A 20,851-nucleotide genomic window follows, 5' to 3' on the forward strand; every position below is an offset into this window, starting at 1 on the left:
TTAGTCCGTATGATTATTTAAATAAGATCCATTATTACATACTAATAATTTTTCTCAGTATTTGAGTGAGCAGTGATTTTTCTAGAACAATAATGACTAATTGAGAGTGGTATATTTATGGACTAATTTAACTCTTCCTACTGTTGGCCTAAGAGCTAGTTTTGTATTTTCATACTATTTCTCGGTATACGTTATGTTATGGAACTATTTCGAAAGGGGTGGTGAGGTGACTCATGATGGTATCATGCAGTATCATGAATGCCAACGTTGATTTTAATAATACGTTTAGGCTTTAATTATAAAAAGCCATGTTTGTGAAAAATCAACGGTTGCCAAATATAAAAAATAACATCTTAAGTCGTATGGTATAAGATAAGGGACGTACCTGACTTACTTTAACCAGTGATTTTTGACATTATTTGAAGGAACAAATATTAAATTTTGGTATCCGGTGTCTTTTTTTATTTTTCAAAAACAAACAGCAAAAATGAAATTCTTTCACATGTCGTCACTGGTCACTCAGTTGAGAAACCGCCTAACACCTCACACTGACCCTGGCTGACCAATACCTACCTACTGATTTTTTTAAAATATTAGGATGCTAAAATTTTATTTACACATTTTACTCCAGATAATGTCAGGAATCACTGCATAATTAAACCACTCACATTCAGCGGTTAAAGTAAGTCAGTTACGTCCCTTAATACCCTTATGCTATAAATACAAGTGAATCCAAAATACGGGTACTCGTACAATAAACAGTTACGATTCTATCAATCTGTTTAAGATACAAGTACAGTAAAATTTTAGGCTAAGTTTTTAGCAAAAATGAATGCGTTTTTTCAAATCCAGTGCAAGTGAAGTTTTACAATAATTTGTGGTAAATAATGACACAATCTGTACCATTGCTAAAAAATATTATTATTATTATTCTTAATTCAATGGTCCATACGCACTGTTTAAATAAACACTGTGTATCAGTTAGATAACAATGAAAAGTAAGTATTTCAGTTCTGGAAATGGAAAACAATGCATTTTAACAGATTATTTAAAAAAACGGATAAATTGTTGTTTTTGCTTCGCGCCATGTTTTGACATAATAATATTAAAAAGTTTTTGTGCATTTTTTTTGTTTATTTTTTAATTAAACTCAAATCAAGAATTTAAGAACTTGTTTTAGGATCATAAGTTCGTTTTTTGGTTAAAAAAAGAGAAGAAAATAATCCAACCTTTAAATTTTAACGTCAATAACAATGGCCGCCAAGTGAACTAAAATAAAATGTTTGTTTCTATTAAAAGAGTGTTTTAACTGTACCCACAAAATAAACCACACACACTTTACCTTTGTTCTGTATATTTACCTAATGTTAAATGTCAATGTATTTACTAAATAATTACATCTATTTGAATTTAATTTTTATTTTGGTAATAAATGAATCTTAGAAGCGAAAATTGACGTACTTCCTGACATCCGATCAGCTGAAACTCAGCAGCATTTTACAGCAATTAATATTTTAAACAAATTAAGGTTATACCCGATCGGCATTTGGCAAACAAGGTTGTCAGGGAGGTACAATCCTCAGTCAAACTTACAAAATAAAGTTTTAGTTTTCGACAGTTTAATACGTTAGATAAGGTTGATTTAAAAAAAAATATTTTTAATGGTTTTATTCATATTATAAAGGCACACTAATTATTATGAGAAAACCAGAATTAGGATTTTTTACAATTTTATTAGAAGATAGTAACTCAAGGTGGTTTCAATTATTATGAGGATTTATTTATTATTATATGGCAACATCTTAATCAAACGTCAATCAACTTCGGTGTTGTCAGTTTATCTCGACAAGTGTTTTGTATTATTTTGATACAAACGAAAATAAATCGGTGTTTCTTGTTTGGTTTTCGTAGTAAATACGTTTTAATCACAGTTAAATCGTCCAAGATGGTATGCGAGAAGTGTGAGAAGAAACTGGGCCGTGTAATAACGCCGGATCCTTGGAAAAGTGGGGCCAGAAATACTGTGGAGTCTGGTGGAAGAAAGGTTGGAGAAAATAAAGCAATTACCGGCAGCAAAGTGAGATTTACTCCATATACGGCAAAATTTGAAGGATGCAGGTAATTTAAAACAGTTCTCTATAATTTTAAAAATGTATAACACTTACTATGTTGTCCTGTTTACATTGGAGTGAAACTTAATTTATTTGTAGGTTATTTTATGTCGAACAAGGTTTTGACTATTTTTAAGTGCGAACAGCGCACAAGAATCCCAACTGCTTGAAGCCAGTAGAACTGTAGCATCCCCTAACGCTGTATGTTGTACCCATAGTGGTATATACTCTCAGTCCCTGTTCAAATGCCACAATTCAGAATTGGGTAAACTTTTCGAATTCCGCTGCATGCAAAGGCTCTTTAATACAATAACAATACTTGATTTCAACTTAAATACCAAATGGAGACAACTATTTAGGTCGGTGTTTAAGTAATCATGCACAAAATAGGTTTTTAGGGTTTAGTTTGGGTTATTTTAATAATTTGTGCGTATTTCCTAACCTTCAAACCTAACTGTGAGAAAAAAATGGAATTTGAATGCATCTTTTACTTTTTCCCACAACATAAATAGTTATTTCTTGTAGTAATTGAGTACTAAACCAAGTGCTGTTTATTTTTTTTGCATCTTAAGAATTCAATATTTGAATTCCGCAAGATTAATCAGAATTGATTCTATCGATTTGGGAGTGGTCTCGATTCGATTCAGCACGAATGAAAACGGTAATTATTTACCTAACTGCCTGACTTTTAGGCAGAGCTTATGAAAATTACACTTCGTTTCAACAATTACTACAAGAAACAACTATTTACATGCTCAAAATAGGTTATTAGGTTCTTATTTGGGTTGATTACTAATTTAGATTGAACCGAAACTTTAACCGAACCGTCACTCCATTAAAAAAATGGCAGCAAAGGGATTGTTTATGAAGTATAATAATCTGTGCCTGTTAAAAGTGCGGTGGTTAGGTAAATATTTACCATGAAAACATAGTAAACGATACCTCACTCGACATGGTTTGTAAACATATTCCCCCCTCCCCTCCCCCTAGGGAAGTTTTCCACCACTTTTTTTGGGCGGACTCCGCATATCTTTACATATACTGCCAAGATCAATGTAAACCAAAGTTTCAAGAAGACATGGTCTTTGTCATCAATTTGTTTAGTGACCTTTGGTACCATTTTACCTGTACTAAAAAACAAGAGATTGCAATAGTTGCCGTATTTACACTGTTATATCTCTGCTTACCAGCAGATTTAGTGTGTGTTGGGAACTCTTGATTAAGTAAAAGGTTCTTTACTCTTAATTGCGTGTATTTACGTTACAATAAATTAAGTCTGGATTTAGCTACACTGTTCACTACCCGAGGGTTGGTAATTTTCTCTTCTAGAAGCTTGAAGTCTGACAAGGATACCCCACAGGCAATTGCTACACTCTAGTGACATCTGTCGGACTCTGGAGTAAGCTTTATGGTTGGTGCCATCTATCGCTAGAATACCCAACTTTTTACCATACATCACATACACTAAGCATTGAAAGTTTTATTAACGCCATGCCAAGTGGCGTTCCTTCCGGCGGGAAGGATAGTTCTGGCTTTTACACCGATCCTTGAATAACGGGAAAGGCATTGCCCTTTGTAAGGGTCCCAACTATATGTATACCAAGTCTTCCCAATCTACAACTTCTTCTCTTTCGTTTGGAAGAATATTTTATCAAAATGAAACTATATTGAACCCGTAAAACAGGTAATACATCCTTACACGAAGACATCATACTCATTGAACGATAACCTCTTCGTCTCAGATCCACGGATTAAAATACTAGGGTTCTTTTCCCATGATACACACAGTTTTGAAAACTGATCAAAATGTCTTTTCCAATACATGAGTTTATCATTCAATTTAACTTCAATTAAATATAATCTCAATCGTTTATGAACTTTCCCTGGTATCCACTTATCATTGTATTGGTCTCTAAAATCCCTGACCATAACTATCTGATTAATCTTAAAATTCTTAGATACTTTGTTATTTCTTTTATAATAGAATTTCTGATTTTTCTGACATTTTGACATTCTCATTCTGGTATCCTTATGAATCATATTTTCCTTTACCTTCCCCCCTCTAGGTATAAAGTTATTCAAATTTGACCTTAACCTTCTACCAAACATTACAACTGCTGGCTCTAACCCTGTTGTACAGTGTGGTGCTTTCCTATAATCTATGAGAAAACATAATAACCTGACTGAAATTTGCACCGGGAGATGCGGAATTTTTGCGTCTATTGTAATAATTTGTACGAAAATGAATTTATGAATGAATTATGAAAATGTATTTGACACAAATACAATTTTTACACATAAAATATCACTAAATGGCCCAAAACTGACTTTAACTTCACTTTATGGAGTCTTCAATAATTAAATATTATAATTTAAGGTTTTACTCATTAAGTTATTCCAAAAAATAAAATATTCATCCTAAACTTTCAGAAAAATTCAATAGATGTCACACATTAAAATAAAAATAAAATATATTTATCTAAGACACTGTCTAGATTGCATTGAATCTTTCGATTACACATAAAGATAGCAGCCAATAAAAAATGTGCTGTGAAAAAATGAAGATAATGTTGGTATTTATTGTTTTTGTGTTTAATTCGTAGAACTCCATTTAATTTTTTTATAAATTTAATTTAGATTAAATTTGATAATATTATTATTAAGTTCTGCAAGTGTTTTAGTTTTTTATTATTGTGACAGCTGTTTCGGCTTACAAGGCCATTTTCAAACTGTGGTTAGTCCACATTGAGACGACGTTTTTATACTATTTCAAATGTAAATTTTGAAGGTGCATACATAACAGTGGCATATATGAATTAAAATGTGACCACGCCGATTGTAACGCCACTTACATCGGACAAACGGGGAGGGCATTCTCAACTAGATTCAAAGAACATATACGATGTTATAATAATAAAAACACATCCTCAAAATTCGCAGAACATCTCTTGGTGAATAATCATACCCCACTTAACAACAAGGGTCCTAAACCATTGCATATAGAAAAAAAGGGCATTAGATTAAATTTACTTGAACAATTAGAAATCAATAAACGAACGAATGACCCAAATTTAACACTAATTAATAAAGTACGGAAAATAATTTACTCACCACTTCTCAGTATTTTCACAAAACCCAAGCAGTATAATGCACCCAAATAATTCATAGCAATAAAGTCATTAGTAAATAATTAAGAACCCATTACCATTTACTGAGGGGAAAACATAGATTGGTTTAACCAACAATAGATCATGTCATCGGTGTAACCAGTAATAAATCAATGTATGCACCTTCAAAATTTACATTTGAAATAGTATAAAAACGTCGTCTCAATGTGGACTAACCACAGTTTGAAAATGGCCTTGTAAGCCGAAACAGCTGTCACAATAATAAAAAACTAAAACACTTGCAGAACTTAATAATAATATTATCAAATTTAATCTAAATTAAATTTATAAAAAAATAATGTTGCTAGTTCTTATTCGAAGTTTGATACAGTTTAATATGACCGAAGGAGATAGGGTCTCATTAGCTTAGTTGGTAGAGCGGTGCACCCTGGCAAGGCAAGGGTCTTGATGTGACCATATCTTTTTCTGTTTCTAATTTTCATTTAAGAATTGCTAATATTGTATTGTATTGGGGTGTGGAGAGAACAGTGTAAAAAATTTCATGAAAATATGTGTATTATTTTCAAAGATATAGCCGTTTAAAAGACAATTCATTTCCTCGAATCTTTGTTCCTCTTTCGAATTCTCATCCCTTGTTTTCGCCCGCATGAAGAGTGTTAAGTTAATTGATTTTTCTTTTTTATTCTAGGATATGCAGAACGAAAGTACATCAAGTTGGCTCCCATTACTGTCAAGCCTGCGCTTATAAGAAAGGCATATGTGCCATGTGCGGAAAGAAAATGATTGATGTCAAGAACTATAGACAAAGTTCTACTTGAACGTGGATGAAAATTTTCATTACAATTTGTAAATTATTATATTGAACTTGTATAAAATGACGATTCCATTTGAATAAGATAAGCTGTGTAGGTTTTGTATATAATTAATTATTTTTTAAACGGTACAATGGCAAATGGTCTGACAAATAAGTGTAGAAAAAAATTATGGGGGCTTAAAATTGCTGTCGTTTTTTCTTGTCAACTGTTATGTTAATCCTAGTTCACACAAGGACAGGACGATATTGTATCGTTCTAGCTCTGGACCCATTGTCCTAGTGTGAAGAGGAGCTTGGAGGACAGGATAGGACAGTGAAACAAGACATTGTTCTAGAGATAGACAGGCAGGCTATCTCTGTAGGATAATGTCTTACAACTATCACCGCGCCCAGCCGCATTTTCTCCGAGTAAACTCGCTTGGACAAAACCAATAAATCAATAGCCATTCGTTCCACACTCTCGTATTTCAGCTTAACCACTCAAAAAATTAGAACGTCAAAAGACGTAAATATGATAATAGCGGTCAAGACATTAGAACGTCTTTTCACATAAACGCGCGAGATTTTACAAAAATCGATTTATTTCCATCACTAGTATACGGATTGCCATGATTTAAAAAACAGAGTATCGATAATGAATAACGCTACGCGTCTGTATTCAAGAATATCTATGGAACGTAGAGGTGCATTATCTAAGCCGATTGGATCTGTCATCTTATTCGTTCATAATTTATTGCGTTTCTAAATAATTTATTAAAAATATTTTAGTTTTGACGGTTAATATTTTGAGGTGACTAATAGTATTTAATTATATTTCTTCAATATATAAAGTGTTATTTCTTTATGATACTCAGAAAAAAGTACATTTTTCACGGCTTTGAAATAATGGTAAGCGATTTTTACATATTTTTGACGTTTTCATAAAATGTATATTTAGAAACGCAAATGTTTACGTATAACAACACAATGCGATAGTGGATTTCATAATCTTTCCAAAACATTTTTTAGAATGAGGCTACGTTTCCCAAAACGTGAGTTATGAAGCTTTTAGCAAAACTCGTAAATAACACAAAAATTATCACATTTTGACAGTTCGCAAAGGAACACATAGTAAATAAAAGTCTTTGTCTGAGAGGTTAAAAATGTTGTGTGAATGAAGCAATATAATACATCTTGGTATAAAAGATGTAATATTTTTCTCGAACTGGCTCGTAACGTGTGTCGTTGTGTATCCATTTTCGCAGCGTTCAGCGTTTGAACTGCGGTCGAATTGTTGTATTTTCCGACGTCTCGACCTGTGCTGCACAGTGGAGGCTGTTCCGTTGAGACAGGACTGTACTATGTAAAATTTTCTCTTAAATTAGTACATATTACCACATTATAAAATTTCTACATTTTGTTTGTCAAACTGTACAATACTGTCATGGTGCTAATAATTATTAGTATAAGATTAATGTTTAAATATAAAATTTGATTATTTAACCTTTCTATCTTTTATTTAATCATCCTGCTGACAAACTAAATTCCTGCTGACAAACTACATAAGTAGTTTAGCGGGTTTAAATGTGAATAAATAAAAAAATAAAAAAAAATAAAAAAATCCCACTTCTACTTGGCATAACTTCAGATTGGTATAAAAAAAAAATTAAGTACATTTAAGACCTTGAGGAAAATCATTTCTCTCAGGATGTAAGTTATATTTGTGGATGCGATATGGAGGGGATGCGCCATTGAGGTGATTTTGCACAAAAACGGCGCTATACAAATCATCCAAATATTATTGTTAATGGAAGGAGTGAATACGGGTCTTGAAGAAATATAAAACAGGAGGCAGTTTGTGCTCAGAAATGAAAATCTTCTGAGCAGACATTTTAAAAAGTACAATAAGGTGGCAACTGAAACTAAACAATTACCGGAAGTTTTAGAATATGGCTTATTACAAAATTTTATTATATGTGTTGCTTTCTTACAATTAACTCCATTTATCTTCTTATGTTCAATTATTGTAATCAATGTAAATGTATATTTTCATGTAAAAGCCCATTAGGGCGTAAATAAAAAATAATAAATAATAATAAATAAATAATAAATAAATTATAAAATATTGAAAAGAAGTTAAGATTTATGAATGGTAAGATTTTTTAAATAATTTTGTTTTTAAAGCCTGTTTAAATTCTGAAGATTAGTAAGAGCTGAGGGAAGTCTATTCCAGATGAGCGGCTGTTACACTAAAAGAGCGATCATAGTAAACGGCTCGATTAGACTTAGAAAGTTCGATTAGACGATTACTAACATCTAGATCTGCTGACCTTAGAGTGACCTTAAGGGAAATTTTTCCCCAAATTTTCGAAAACAATGTCCTCAACGAATGAAATTTCAAGCGATGAAGAAGCGGAGCTCAGTTTGAGTCAGTTTATGGAATTCATTTCTGGAAAGAACAAAATGGATGATAAAGACAATGGTGACAAGCATGTCGCAGGTTCAGAACAACCTGGTACGTCTACTGGAACCATATCCACTCACAATATAATAATAATAATAATTGGATAATTTGTAGAGCGCTGTTTTTGTGAAAAATCACCTCAAGCAAAGAATTCATGGAATTTGTCAATAAAAAAAACAAGAAACCATGAAAAAAAAATAAGAGTGATAAAAGAGACAAAGGCGACAAGCAAGTCGTGCTACTTGATGACCAACCAAACCCTACCATAGTTTCGATCGAAAACTCACCTAACCAGGAAAATAGGAAACGTGCCAGAATTAATGATTCACCTAATAGCGAACAAGAACGGATTATCCCCTCTATGGAAAAACTGATGAGGATTGTTAGAATTATTAATGATGGCAGCAATAGATTAAATAAAACCGACAAAACGGAAATTACCACCTTGGTAGATGCACTCATGACGGATTTGACCTCCATGACGATTGAACTTACAAAAGTAAAAACGAGAGGTGCAACCATTGAGGAACTTTTGGAAGCTCAACAAAAGATGTCAGATAAAATGGACAAAATCATAGTACAACCGCCTGTCACTGTACCACAAAGAAGGAGTTATGTCAGTGTAGCCTCGGGAGCCCCAGCATTACAGACCATTGTACTTAATGGGTTAGAGCGACCAACACCTCAAAAACAACCTACGGTGCTGTTTTACCCTTCGATCGCGGAGGGTAAAACTTCTGAACAACTACAGAAAGCGCTCACAGAAATTCTAGATCCTAAAAAGGACGGCTTTCAAGTGGTGCGCACTCGTAAGATAAAGGGAGCTGGCCTGGCCTTACAGACCACCTCTCTTGGAGGTCTAGATAACATCAAAAAGGCTGAAGAAAAACTAAGCGCCCAAGGAATTAAGATGATCTCCCCCCAAGGCAGATTACCCAAAATCGTTTTGTATGACGTCCCAAGAGGAGAAGCAAGCTCAGACGTGGCCCTTTTTGAGGAAATTTATACTAATAACATTTCAGATAAAGGTAGCCTCACCAAGGAAGATCACATAAGGACCATGCGACGAGTCTCGCTCTTCGGAAAGAGGGACGGGCCGTATATGAACATGATCTTAACCTGCCATCCCGAGGCCAGGAAAATTCTAATCGACAGTGGCCATTGTTTCCTTGGTTGGAATTCTTGTAGGGTTAGAGATTTCGTTGGAGCCACTAGATGCTTCAAATGCCATTTGTATGGTCATATTTCGAAGGTTTGTACACAGGAAGCCGCCATCTGCAGACATTGTGCAACAACTGGACATGATTTCGAAGTCTGCCCCAACAAAGGCAAAGCGGCTGTCTGTGCTACTTGTAGCCGTTTCAAGAAGCCGTCCAACCACACAACAGGTGACAGACAATGCCCGGCCCAGTTGGCTGCCATAAACGCTCAGGTCAGAATGACTGATTATGGCCGTTAACCCTCTCTTTACCATAGGTCAGATCAACCTCCAGAGATCTCGGGCAGCTACGCTCGAGGCGCTGAAGGTCATGTCCGACCTGAAAATCGACCTTATGCTCATCCAGGAGCAATACACCTGGCAAGGGAGAACACCAGTAAGTCATCCAGGGGCGGTGCTTGAAGTAGGCAGATCACCGGGGGCGGGTGTCCTGGTCAATACCACATTGATCAGCCCCCTCCTCCTGGTTGGCCTGTCGAACGAATACCAAACCTGTGTATCTATTAATTTTGGCCAGACTGAGATTATTCTAATCTCAGTCTACTTTAAATATAGCAACCCTGTCGGACCACACATTCTGAGCTTGACGCGCGCCCTTAACGCGCTTAAAGGCCGTAACATAGTTATTGGAGGTGACTTTAATGCTCGCTCCCCAATGTGGTTTGACGATAATAATCATAGAACGGAACGATCAGACGCCGTTGAGGATCTAATTGCTGCGCAAGGTCTATTACTATTAAATGAAAACTGTCACTTAACCACATTCGCAAACATACATGGGGAGAGCAACATAGATCTAACTCTTTGCTCCGGATCAGTTGCGACCAGGATGTCAAACTGGAAGGTCCATGATAGCGCAATTGTCTCCGATCATAGATTAATTACTTTTGTTGTAGGGGTCCAGAAGACCCATGCTCCGAAAACCTCCTGGAACTTCAAAACCACAGGGGCGAATTGGGATAACTTTGGGGAGGCTCTACGTGACACTCTAAGGGGATTTCACAACGTAGCAGCAAACGATCCGGATAATTTGGGGAATTACTTTAACGCAGCCGTTGTGTCAGCTGCTGAACGGTCTTTGGGAAGATCAAACCCAAAAACCGCTATTAGAACGCCGTGGTGGTCGAGTGAGTTGACTTTGCTGAAGGGGGACTATAAGAGGGCTTTTAGGGCACTTGGATCCCTAAAGAGGACTGGTGGCACGCAAGAGATGCTCACATCTCTTAAGACTCGTGTCAGTAGGGCCAGGAAAGCTTTCAAATTATCTATCCTCTCGGCAAAACGAACTGCATGGCACAATTGGGTTAAACAAGTGGGTAACGCCAACCCGTGGGAAATCCACAGCGCAATCGAAAAAACGGGAAAAGGTTCTGACCGGTATTTGACTAGCGTCATATCGGATAATCCCTCTGGGAACTCTGAGAGTACCGATGTGACCAGCACACTAAACACCTTGTTGGATAAATTAGTTCCATTAGACTCAGTAATCGGGGAAAACGACCACCACAAACAGATAAGAGCTCTGTCACGGCTTCAACCTAGGATCCTCGCCAGTGAGGATAGAACGCTAAAAGTAACTAAGGCTGAAATTGATGTTATAATTAAGGGTTTGGGTCCGAAGAAGGCACCAGGGCACGATCGTCTTAATGGTATAATAGCGAAGAACGTCTGGATCCATGCCAAGGAAGAGTTGTTCCAGGTTATGGAAACATGTCTGCGTAGAGGAGTTTTCCCTACGGAATGGAAGAGAGGTGTGCTCAAGATTATCCCAAAGGGAAACGACAAACTCAGGACGGACGTGAAGGCCTACCGTCCAATCACCCTTTTGCCTGTTTTCAGCAAAATTTTGGAAACACTAATAAATAACAGATTGCAGCAATATCTTTCACCAGCATGTGAGCGACAATTTGGCTTCGTCCCTGGGAAATCTACCGAGCACGCCATTATGTATGCGCTTGAATGGGTGAAGGTCTGTCCATAGAAGTATGTCATTGGAATCTTCTTAGATATAACTGGTGCCTTCGATCACGCGTGGTGGCCGATGTTGATCACCAAAATTAAAAATAGAGGCTGCCCACCAGACCTTTTTAAAATCAACTGCGATTACTTAAATGATCGCACAATAGAGATCGTTTATGGTGATCAGAAAATAGTGCGTAAGGTTGATAAGGGATGCCCACAAGGCTCCATATTGGCACCTAAATATTGGAATATAAATTTTGATGACTCCTCCAGGTTACCCTTTCCTGAAGGATGCACATCGGTCGACTACGCTGATGATAAGTTGTATCTGGTCTCTGGGGACAGCAGAAGGGAAGTGGAAAGAAAGGCTGAAGAAGGTTTGCGAGCAATCCTCAGTTGGGGTGAGAGGAACAAGTTGAACTTTGCCCCCCAAAAGACCGTGGGACTCTTGATGAAAGGCACCCTCAGTAGAGGAAGAAATCCTTTCATCAGAATGGGAGCCTCCACTATTCAATTTGCAGACTCTGTCAAATATCTTGGTGTAACACTAGATCGATCGTCTTCCTTTTTAACTCATGTTAAAGAGGTCTCCAGCAAGGCCCAGGCCCTCTTCTTGAAACTGAGAAGAATCTCTACAGCTGAGTGGGGGTTGCGATCCCCAGCGCTGCGACTACTTTATAGGGGTACATACGTGGCGCAAGTCTCGTATGCTGCCTCTGTGTGGGAGCACCGTTTGGGGAATTCGCTTATACTCTCGGCTCTCAAGAGGGGTCAGCGAACCCCCTTGCTGGCGCTCTCCGGTGCTTATAGAACCGTTGCTTCAGACGCTTTGCCCGTGTTGGCCGGTATTTTGCCAATCGATCTAGAAATTAGGGAGGTTTTAACGAAGAAAAAGTTGACCAGGGGACTCCCCGCTACCCATCTCGGCGTAACTCTTACGCCAGGCGGTGTCGGGACTCTTCCTGGACTGCTTAGACAAATGAGTGATTTGTCACTCAACGAGTGGCAATCTCGCTGGGATAGGTCGAATATGGGAAGATGGACTTTCTCCTTCTTCCCATCAGTTAAAATCAGAATGGAAGGAGCCCACATTAAATTGGATCATCACATGACCCAAATTTTGTCAGGACATGGTGAGTTCAGGGGGAGACTACATAGACTCTCCCTGTCCCCACATCCAAACTGCGCGTGTGGTAGTTCTGATCAAACCGCTGAGCACATTTTGTGGCACTGTGAGATTATGATGGATGCAAGAGATGAATTATTGGCCGGTTTGGAAGTAACAACGAGACCGGTTTGGAACTCCGATCTCGTCTCGAACAAAGTGAATTTCGAGTGTCTGAGGAAGTATACAAAGATCTGGGTTGAGAGATGGTCTGATCTTAGAGTCGAGTACTAGACTAAAATCGATAGCTTTAACGCCAGGTGTTGCTCCTGGACACAATGGACTACGAGACAATTGTTTTCATGTACATATTTATAACTGTTTTTTTTTTTTTCTTTTCTTTCTATTTATTTACTGTATTAATTAGCATTCTACAAATTTTCTGTTCCTGATTATACTAATGTTTATTATTTGCATCTAATGTTTACTTTCTATCTCTTATTGCAGGTTATTTTGGATATTTTGTAACAGACTGATTCTGCTTATAATTTTTTTAAGATTTTCTTTTATTTTTATACACTGCTTTGTATCTTGTTCTTTCTTTTCTACTATAGAGTGACTTGCTTGCTGGTAGTAGCACTGAACTTATATTTTTCTTGTGTCAGTCCGGCGTACCCCAACTCTGGGGTGACAGAAGACCTCGTCCGTGCATATCAAACTTCAAGATCAAATCACGATGAGGGATCTGTGTCATCGTCTGCTCGCAGCGCCTCCCCTGAGGTCAGGAACTGGACTGAGGATGGGCCGAACGTGGATTGGCGACCTTCCGCCCTGCCTCCAGGTATTCCGACGCTTTCTCCTCATGGTCTTCGGGATATTCCCAACCCCAACTCACACTTCTCGTCGAGGCACAACCGGTTTCCTGGCTTAGGGGCGCGGAACCTGATTCTCGTGAAGCCAATCCAACGCCCAGCTTTCTCTCCCTAGGTCTGCCTGTTAGTGGGTATCGACACCCCCTTCACCACAGAAAGAGGCGCATACTTTACCATTTTTCTTTTTTGTTCTTTTTGTAGGTGGCTGTGTATTATTTTAATTCTTCTCTACCTATTGTTGACATTTTGTAAATGTGTTTTTATTATATTAACCAAGTAGAATAGAACTTACTAAAATTATTAAAACACAGCACTTGCATACTGCGAATAACATCGTATGCATGGACATTTTGGAGGTCTTGTTTTGAAATTTTAAATGTAGACTCGTTTTTTTCAAAAAATTAGCGTCCTTGCGAGAGCTCTGAAGGGGTACCATCAGTACCTAAAACAGGGCGGGGAAGTGGTGGGCCTCCTCCAAAATGACCTTAGAGTAAGCTGTCTATTGCTTAAGTTTTGTCAGACACATAATTCCAATATTGTATCCTATTCCCATTTGGTGAATGTGGAGCATATACAAATGTTTGGCGCGTATTTGGCATGGTTCCTGTCTATGCATCTTAGCCAAATGGATCAATGTTTTATTTATTTTTTATTTGGTTTTACGCCCAGCAGAACTTTTACATTGATTTTAAAAACAGAATATATCTAGTGAGCTATCGAAAACTATACAATTTTTTTTTAAAGCATGATATAATAGTAAACTGATAAACTGAATATAAAACAATATTAGTAAAACATGTAACAGTAACATAACATAATATAAAAACTAGAACAACACTACATATAAGATAAATCACTAAAACTACATTACCAACGCTACTCTAATTTGTAGGATTCAACAAAGTGCTGGTATGGATTACGCTTAATTCTATAAACAGTCAATAAATATATCAATACTTGTTGCCTACATCATGAATACTATTGGTCAATGAGTGTATCTGATAGTTGATTGTGTATGTATTGCAGAAGAATGTTGTATGTATGAATATTTTGTCTTGTATTCCTAGTCGGCACATGGAATTTAATAGTGACAACGATGGCAGAACTGTCAATTAAGTTGTTAATGACTGTGTGACATAATTCTCCTGTCAGACAGTGTTATTAGATGCAATTGATTCATCAAACTGACGTAATTAATGTATTCAATTGGAATTCTGAGCCTAAAATTTACGTACCTAAGAAATTTGTGCTGAACTATTCCTATATTGTCAGAGTGAACTTTATACAAAGGGGACTAAATAGGTGAATTATATTCCATTTGACTTCTGACTAATGAAATATTCTCATACAATCTAAGTACTTAAAATCGGTTAAAGTTCTGCAATGCAATGACAATGTTGAAAGTTTCTCGGAGAATCTTTCATTGAAATCCGGAACAAGGACAGCACATTTCCACCTGACGTCTATGGCTGTAAAGATTGTAATCTGCTTGTTTAGATAGAGGTATCCATCAAATAGACTGCCCATTGCTGCAGAGTGAAGGGTTTTGCAGGAATTTTTGAACTACCAAATACCAGAGGCAGCTGGCAAATTCAATAGTTTAGCGCACTTGTGATTTGTACATAGTTTTGTGGCAGTGTACAGTATGCCCAGCCTTTGAGAGCCCCGTTCTTGAGCTGGTCGCTTAAGGTTACACCAAACATTCAATGGATGGCATGAGACTAGATTGTCAGTTCACTTTTAGAAATAATCAGAGATTTTTTTTTTAAATGTGAAACCTCACAAGAGTCTCAACAAGGAATTTGAGTAAAATATATTTAGACTTTTGAAAAATATATTCATGTAGATCAAAAAACACCTATTCTGAATATACTTGTATATTTTAACTTTCAGAATTCATAAATGGTTCTTGAAGAATGATTTAAAAGCTTTACTGTGTATACGCTCCATGATTGGTTGAACGAAGTCTGATGTCAAATGTACTCCGCGTTAAGTTTGTACAACGTAATAATTGAATGTCTCTTTCTGTCACATGCGTACTTTGATAATAAGAGGGAGAGGTCGCTATACAGTTTTTTATTGTGTAGTTAGGTATGTTGATTGAAGTTTTTGAGATGATTTGTGATTGTCTTTTTAGCATTTTTTATGATTCGTTCAAGTGTAGCATGCTACGAGAATTTTCTGGAACGATCGCCAATACAAAACGCATTGTAGCGGGAACACTCTAGACGCAATGCGAGCGTTTTGTGTTCCTACCTACAGTTCTGAAATGTTCTCGGTGCACTGGGACTGCTATATAATGAGGCGCATCGAGAAGTACTTAGTCAGTCATTAATTAGCAGTTTTACGAGTGACCAACAATGCGAGCGCCGCTACTGCTTGCTGCATACTGAAGCGGCCGACACAGACCGCCGGTTTCCCCCGCGTCGCGTCCCGCTCTTTCTTCACCACACCGCTACAGGACCTACTCACCTACACCCGGCTCTGCACGGACTACAATTAATTATGGACTCCTTGGGATCACATTCTAGTCTCCTTCAACGGAAGCAATCTTCCGAACAGGCCTTCCATTGATATGCTTGGTGTAACTATAAGTGACCAGCTAAGGTATGGGGGCTCCATCGAAGCCAGAGTAAAGTTGGCCTCTCAGAAGCTGGGCGTACTGTACAGGGCCCGTAGATACTTTAATAATACACAACTGCTGACCCTGTACAAATCGCAAGTGCGCCCTACTGTCGAATTTGGCAGCCATCTCTGGTCCGGAGCCCCTAAATACCTGAAAAAAACCCTTGACTCTGTGCAAAAACGGGCGGTCCGTTTGATAGATTCCCCAATCTTAACAAACGGACTGCAATCTTTAGAGCACAGGCGTCAGGTAGGTATGCTGTCCTTGTTCTATCGGTATTACAATGGAAGATACTCTGAGGAACTAGCGTCATTGATCCCTTCGGCACCGGTGCGTAGTCGGGATACACGCCAAACGCGCGCCCAACATTTGTACACGGTTGACATTCGTCACATGAGAATGGGTCGCTTCTACGATTCGTTCTTAAGTTCAACAGCTCGGCTATGGAACGAACTACCGGCCTCTATGTTTCCTCCCTCCTACAACATGGGACTCTTCAAGACCCATGTTCACTCCTTCCTCTCCACAAAAAGACCCTCCACACATCATCCCCAAAGATGACATAGGCCCTGAGGGAAATTATTTTCTTCAGGGCCTCCTGTGTGGAGTTAATATAAAAAAAACAAAAAAACATCAGCCCTGGCCCTGGCCATCGTTCCTGGTCAGCGCTGATCTCACGCGCCAGACCCTGCGACCACTTTGCCGGTCTGTGCCTCGGCCCCGCGGTATCGTCGCTGACCTGCATCTCCCGCACGTCTGCCGACCAGGTCCATCCCACCTTCAGCTACCTCGTTCACACTGGAGTACCCGGAAGACTCCACGTCTTCACCAGAGTTGAACACATCCACGAGTCCGGTTTCATCAACGCGGCGTCGACTCACTGACTGTCCTGGTGTCGTCCTCATCGTTCCCAGTCATCTCCCAACTGTGCAACTCACTGACTCAGAATAAACGCTGTGACATAACACACAATCATTCTCTTTCACTGTCTCCTTACCAGATTCCCGAACAAGTATGAATAAATACCTAGTCCAAAAACCTGTTCCCTAGTATTTCACTCTTGTACTTACCATTACACGTAATGGTGAGCCAAAAGGAATTATTGTATAGGGTATTGTGGTATGGCTCACTCGGTGCTGAATTCCCCACAATAGGGGGGAGGTGGTAGCTAGAGAATTTCCCTAATTTTTTTCGTGTCCTCTGGTTCATTTACTTTGCGGATAATCCGCATTTCAGTTACAGATCTTGCGGCTGTCGTGTGTTGCGTATATGGGACGCAAAAGATGTTCAAGACTTGAAAGACTCGTAGTACTCGCGAGAAGCGCAAGATACGCAATACTCGCAATACTTAAGAACAAATACTAAGTACGACAGTATCTTTGATATATCTGTTCCAAACATCTGTTCTAGTATATACGCTTCACCTCTAATACTGGCAATATGGGCGGGTCAACTCTATTCAAAATAATATTAATGTTTTTATAAGATTTTTTTTTTTTTTTTTTTTCATAAAATTACAAAGTGTAGTTCTGTGAAGGTTATATTCAAGTTCTGTTATTTTATCATTATTGGCCAGATGTTTCTAAAAAATGAAAAGATAACAGAACTTGAATAGAACCTTCACAGAACTTGAAAATCATCTTTGAAATTTGGTGAATTGTTCGAATTCTCTGAAACAACCTGTACTTAATTATTTTGTAAGTTTTTATTACCCGGCTTCGCCCGAGTTTCAACGTTCAATACTCTTTATTATTATTATGGAACAAGTAAAGAATAAAGTTCAAGTCGCCACTGGTTGTGAGGGGGGAAAAAGAAAACAATTTTATCCAAATTAAAATGTTTATTAATGATAAAAAGTATGGATACATGACTTAATTCTTATTGATAATATTGTGTAATCATAACTAATGCAACATAATTAACGTTATTTTGAATTAATACTATATACAGCAAAAATAAAAATAATATTATACATGGTAAATTAATTAAGTATAACATATTGTTCAGTTTATTTCATAAGGTTATTAATTTAACAATAATAAATAATATGTGTAATCATAGACATCAAAAGTAATAGACTGATATGAAATCTGGGTATCATTTCGACGAGCTGAAGGCAAACCACGTGACCATATTAATAGACTTGCCCTAATATGAAATCTGGGTATCATTTCGACGAGCTGAAGGCAAACCACGTGACCATATTAATAGACTTGCCCTAATATGAAATCTGGGTATCATTTCGACGAGCTGAAGGCAAACCACGTGACCATATTAATAGACTTGCCCTAATATTAAATCTGGGTATCATTTCGACGAGCTGAAGGCAAACCACGCGACCATATTAATAGACTTGTCCTAATATGAAATCTGGGTATCATTTCGACAAGCTGAAGGCAAACCACGTGACCATATAAATAGACTTGCCCTAATATGAAATCTGGGTATCATTTCGACGAGCTGAAGTCAAACCACGCGACCATATTAATAGACTTGCCCTAATATGAAATCTGGGTATCATTTCGACGAGCTGAAGGCAAACCACGTGACCATATTAATAGACTTGCCCTAATATGAAATCTGGGTATCATTTCGACGAGCTGAAGGCAAACCACGTGACCATATTAATAGACTTGCCCTAATATGAAATCTGGGTATCATTTCGACGAGCTGAAGGCAAACCACGTGACCATATTAATAGACTTGCCCTAATATGAAATCTGGGTATCATTTCGACGAGCTGAAGGCAAACCACGCGACCATATTAATAGACTTGTCCTAATATGAAATCTGGGTATCATTTCGACAAGCTGAAGGCAAACCACGTGACCATATAAATAGACTTGCCCTAATATGAAATCTGGGTATCATTTCGACGAGCTGAAGTCAAACCACGCGACCATATTAATAGACTTGCCCTAATATGAAATCTGGGTATCATTTCGACGAGCTGAAGGCAAACCACGTGACCATATTAATAGACTTGCCCTAATATTAAATCTGGGTTAATAATTTTGGAAACAAGCCCAAACTTTTTTTAACCTGATTTTGGATATATAGTTAAGTTTTTTACGAAGCCAGTAATTTGCGCACCATTGTAAAAAGGACTAGTAATTTGTAAGCAAATTTTATTGAGGACCGAAAGGTGATTTTACAATGCGAGTTGCCTGTATACTATCAGATTCATTTATTAAAAAAATCATCGAAATTGTGAAGATCACTTTTTCGTTTGTTCCCCTTTCATTGATTGGCTCGTCTATTCGTTTGAATGTCTATTATTTAATTATTTGATGATGCAATTACAATGGATAGTAATCATATATTTTTAGATGGCAGTTAGAATTTTAAAATGGAATCATTTGATATCCAAATAACTACTATACAATCATTTTGCTTGACAGCTAAATTGATCAGTTGAAACGGGGTGAGAATCGAAGGTTAACAGGGACCATTCAAATTAATGTCAAAGATACAAAATGGCGGTGACTGTTGGTAAACGTGACGTAAAAACAACGCAACTTTGACTGTTATTTTATCAAATTATCAAATAAATGCTAATTTGTTTTACATTTATTTTATTATGTTATACCGCGCAAGACTTTTAAATATCCATGGATATCAGTCATTTAGGGAATGTCATGAAACTGAAGGAAGTGGAGAGTGAAAGCAGAAGTGAAAGGTAAAGGTTGGGACGTATGCAATAGCGGTCGGTGACTTTTGTGAGTGTAACATACGTAAACATACGGCTAGAAAAAATAAATTAAAAGTGTTCATTCAGAATAAATTAAAAAATATATATTTTTGACTCTGGAACACAAAGGATGCAGAGTATTCAAAGCATGTTTGAAGGGACAGCACCTGGTACCTACCTGGCTACTTAGATCTGGCCATTATACATAGCTAAAGCCATTTCATGCAAAATTTCAATATTAAACCGTAGTCTTTCGCCTGGGCGATATTGTAGGTATGTATAACAATATTATTTTCGTCTTTTATATTGCAGACACATCTTTCTTAATTACCAAAATAATTATTTTTATTTGCATCTCATTGGAATGTATTAGTCTGGATTCACCGAAATGATAATCCCCAGAAGTAAGATCGACATAGATTAGAAAGAAAACTGATGTCGCCAATTTACATAAGTGCTTTCGACTCTTAGACCATAGACATGCCAGTGAAATTGATTTACTGCTCGAAAAAGAATTCTATACAGGGTGTATCGGCAAGTACCCGACAAACTTTAACCAGCTATTCCTCAGCACATTTGGAGTAAAAAATGTTATGGGCGCTTTGCTGTCTGGTAACATTTTTTTTCCATTAAAAACAAAAAATAAATAAAAAAATCCACACTCCGTCACTGTCATTTGCATTGTTTCTCGTGTTCAACAGCTGTTATTAGCAAATGTGTCAAAAAGTGTCCTCGCTCTTTCGTACACACTAAATAATAATAGTTAAAAATGAGACGAATGGTGCCGTGCCATTTCGTTGTGATTGTAAAAAAAGCGCGCCAAAGTAGGTACGTACGTACATTATTCAACGAAACTTGAACAAAATATTGCCAGACGGGT

At 37.4% G+C, this 20,851-nt stretch overlaps 1 protein-coding gene across 1 annotated transcript; it reads left to right on the forward strand.

The window, feature by feature from the left end:
• Positions 1-1,837: 1,837 nt before the first annotated feature.
• Positions 1,838-7,470, forward strand: LOC149409552 (cysteine-rich PDZ-binding protein). The gene is made up of 2 exons (XM_089649531.1): positions 1,838-2,118; positions 5,928-7,470. Exons 1-2 carry the CDS (start codon positions 1,946-1,948, stop codon positions 6,055-6,057), a joined length of 303 nt encoding a protein of 100 aa, XP_089505657.1. The 5' UTR covers positions 1,838-1,945; the 3' UTR covers positions 6,058-7,470.
• Positions 7,471-20,851: the final 13,381 nt, after the last annotated feature.

This window comes from Hesperophylax consimilis, chromosome 30 (assembly GCF_061612785.1).
Source record: "Hesperophylax consimilis isolate HC1 chromosome 30, BYU_Hcon_1.0, whole genome shotgun sequence".
In the NCBI taxonomy this organism is placed as follows: Eukaryota; Metazoa; Arthropoda; class Insecta; order Trichoptera; family Limnephilidae; genus Hesperophylax; species Hesperophylax consimilis.

What these genes read in the sequence shown, in the direction of transcription:
- LOC149409552 (XM_089649531.1), top strand. Translation starts at nt 1,946, where the DNA reads ATGGTATGCGAGAAGTGTGAGAAGAAACTGGGCCGTGTAATAACGCCG. An exon ending in GCAAAATTTGAAGGATGCAG is followed by an intron (nt 2,119 to 5,927) that starts GTAATTTAAAAC and finishes TTTTTATTCTAG; the next exon opens with GATATGCAGAACGAAAGTAC.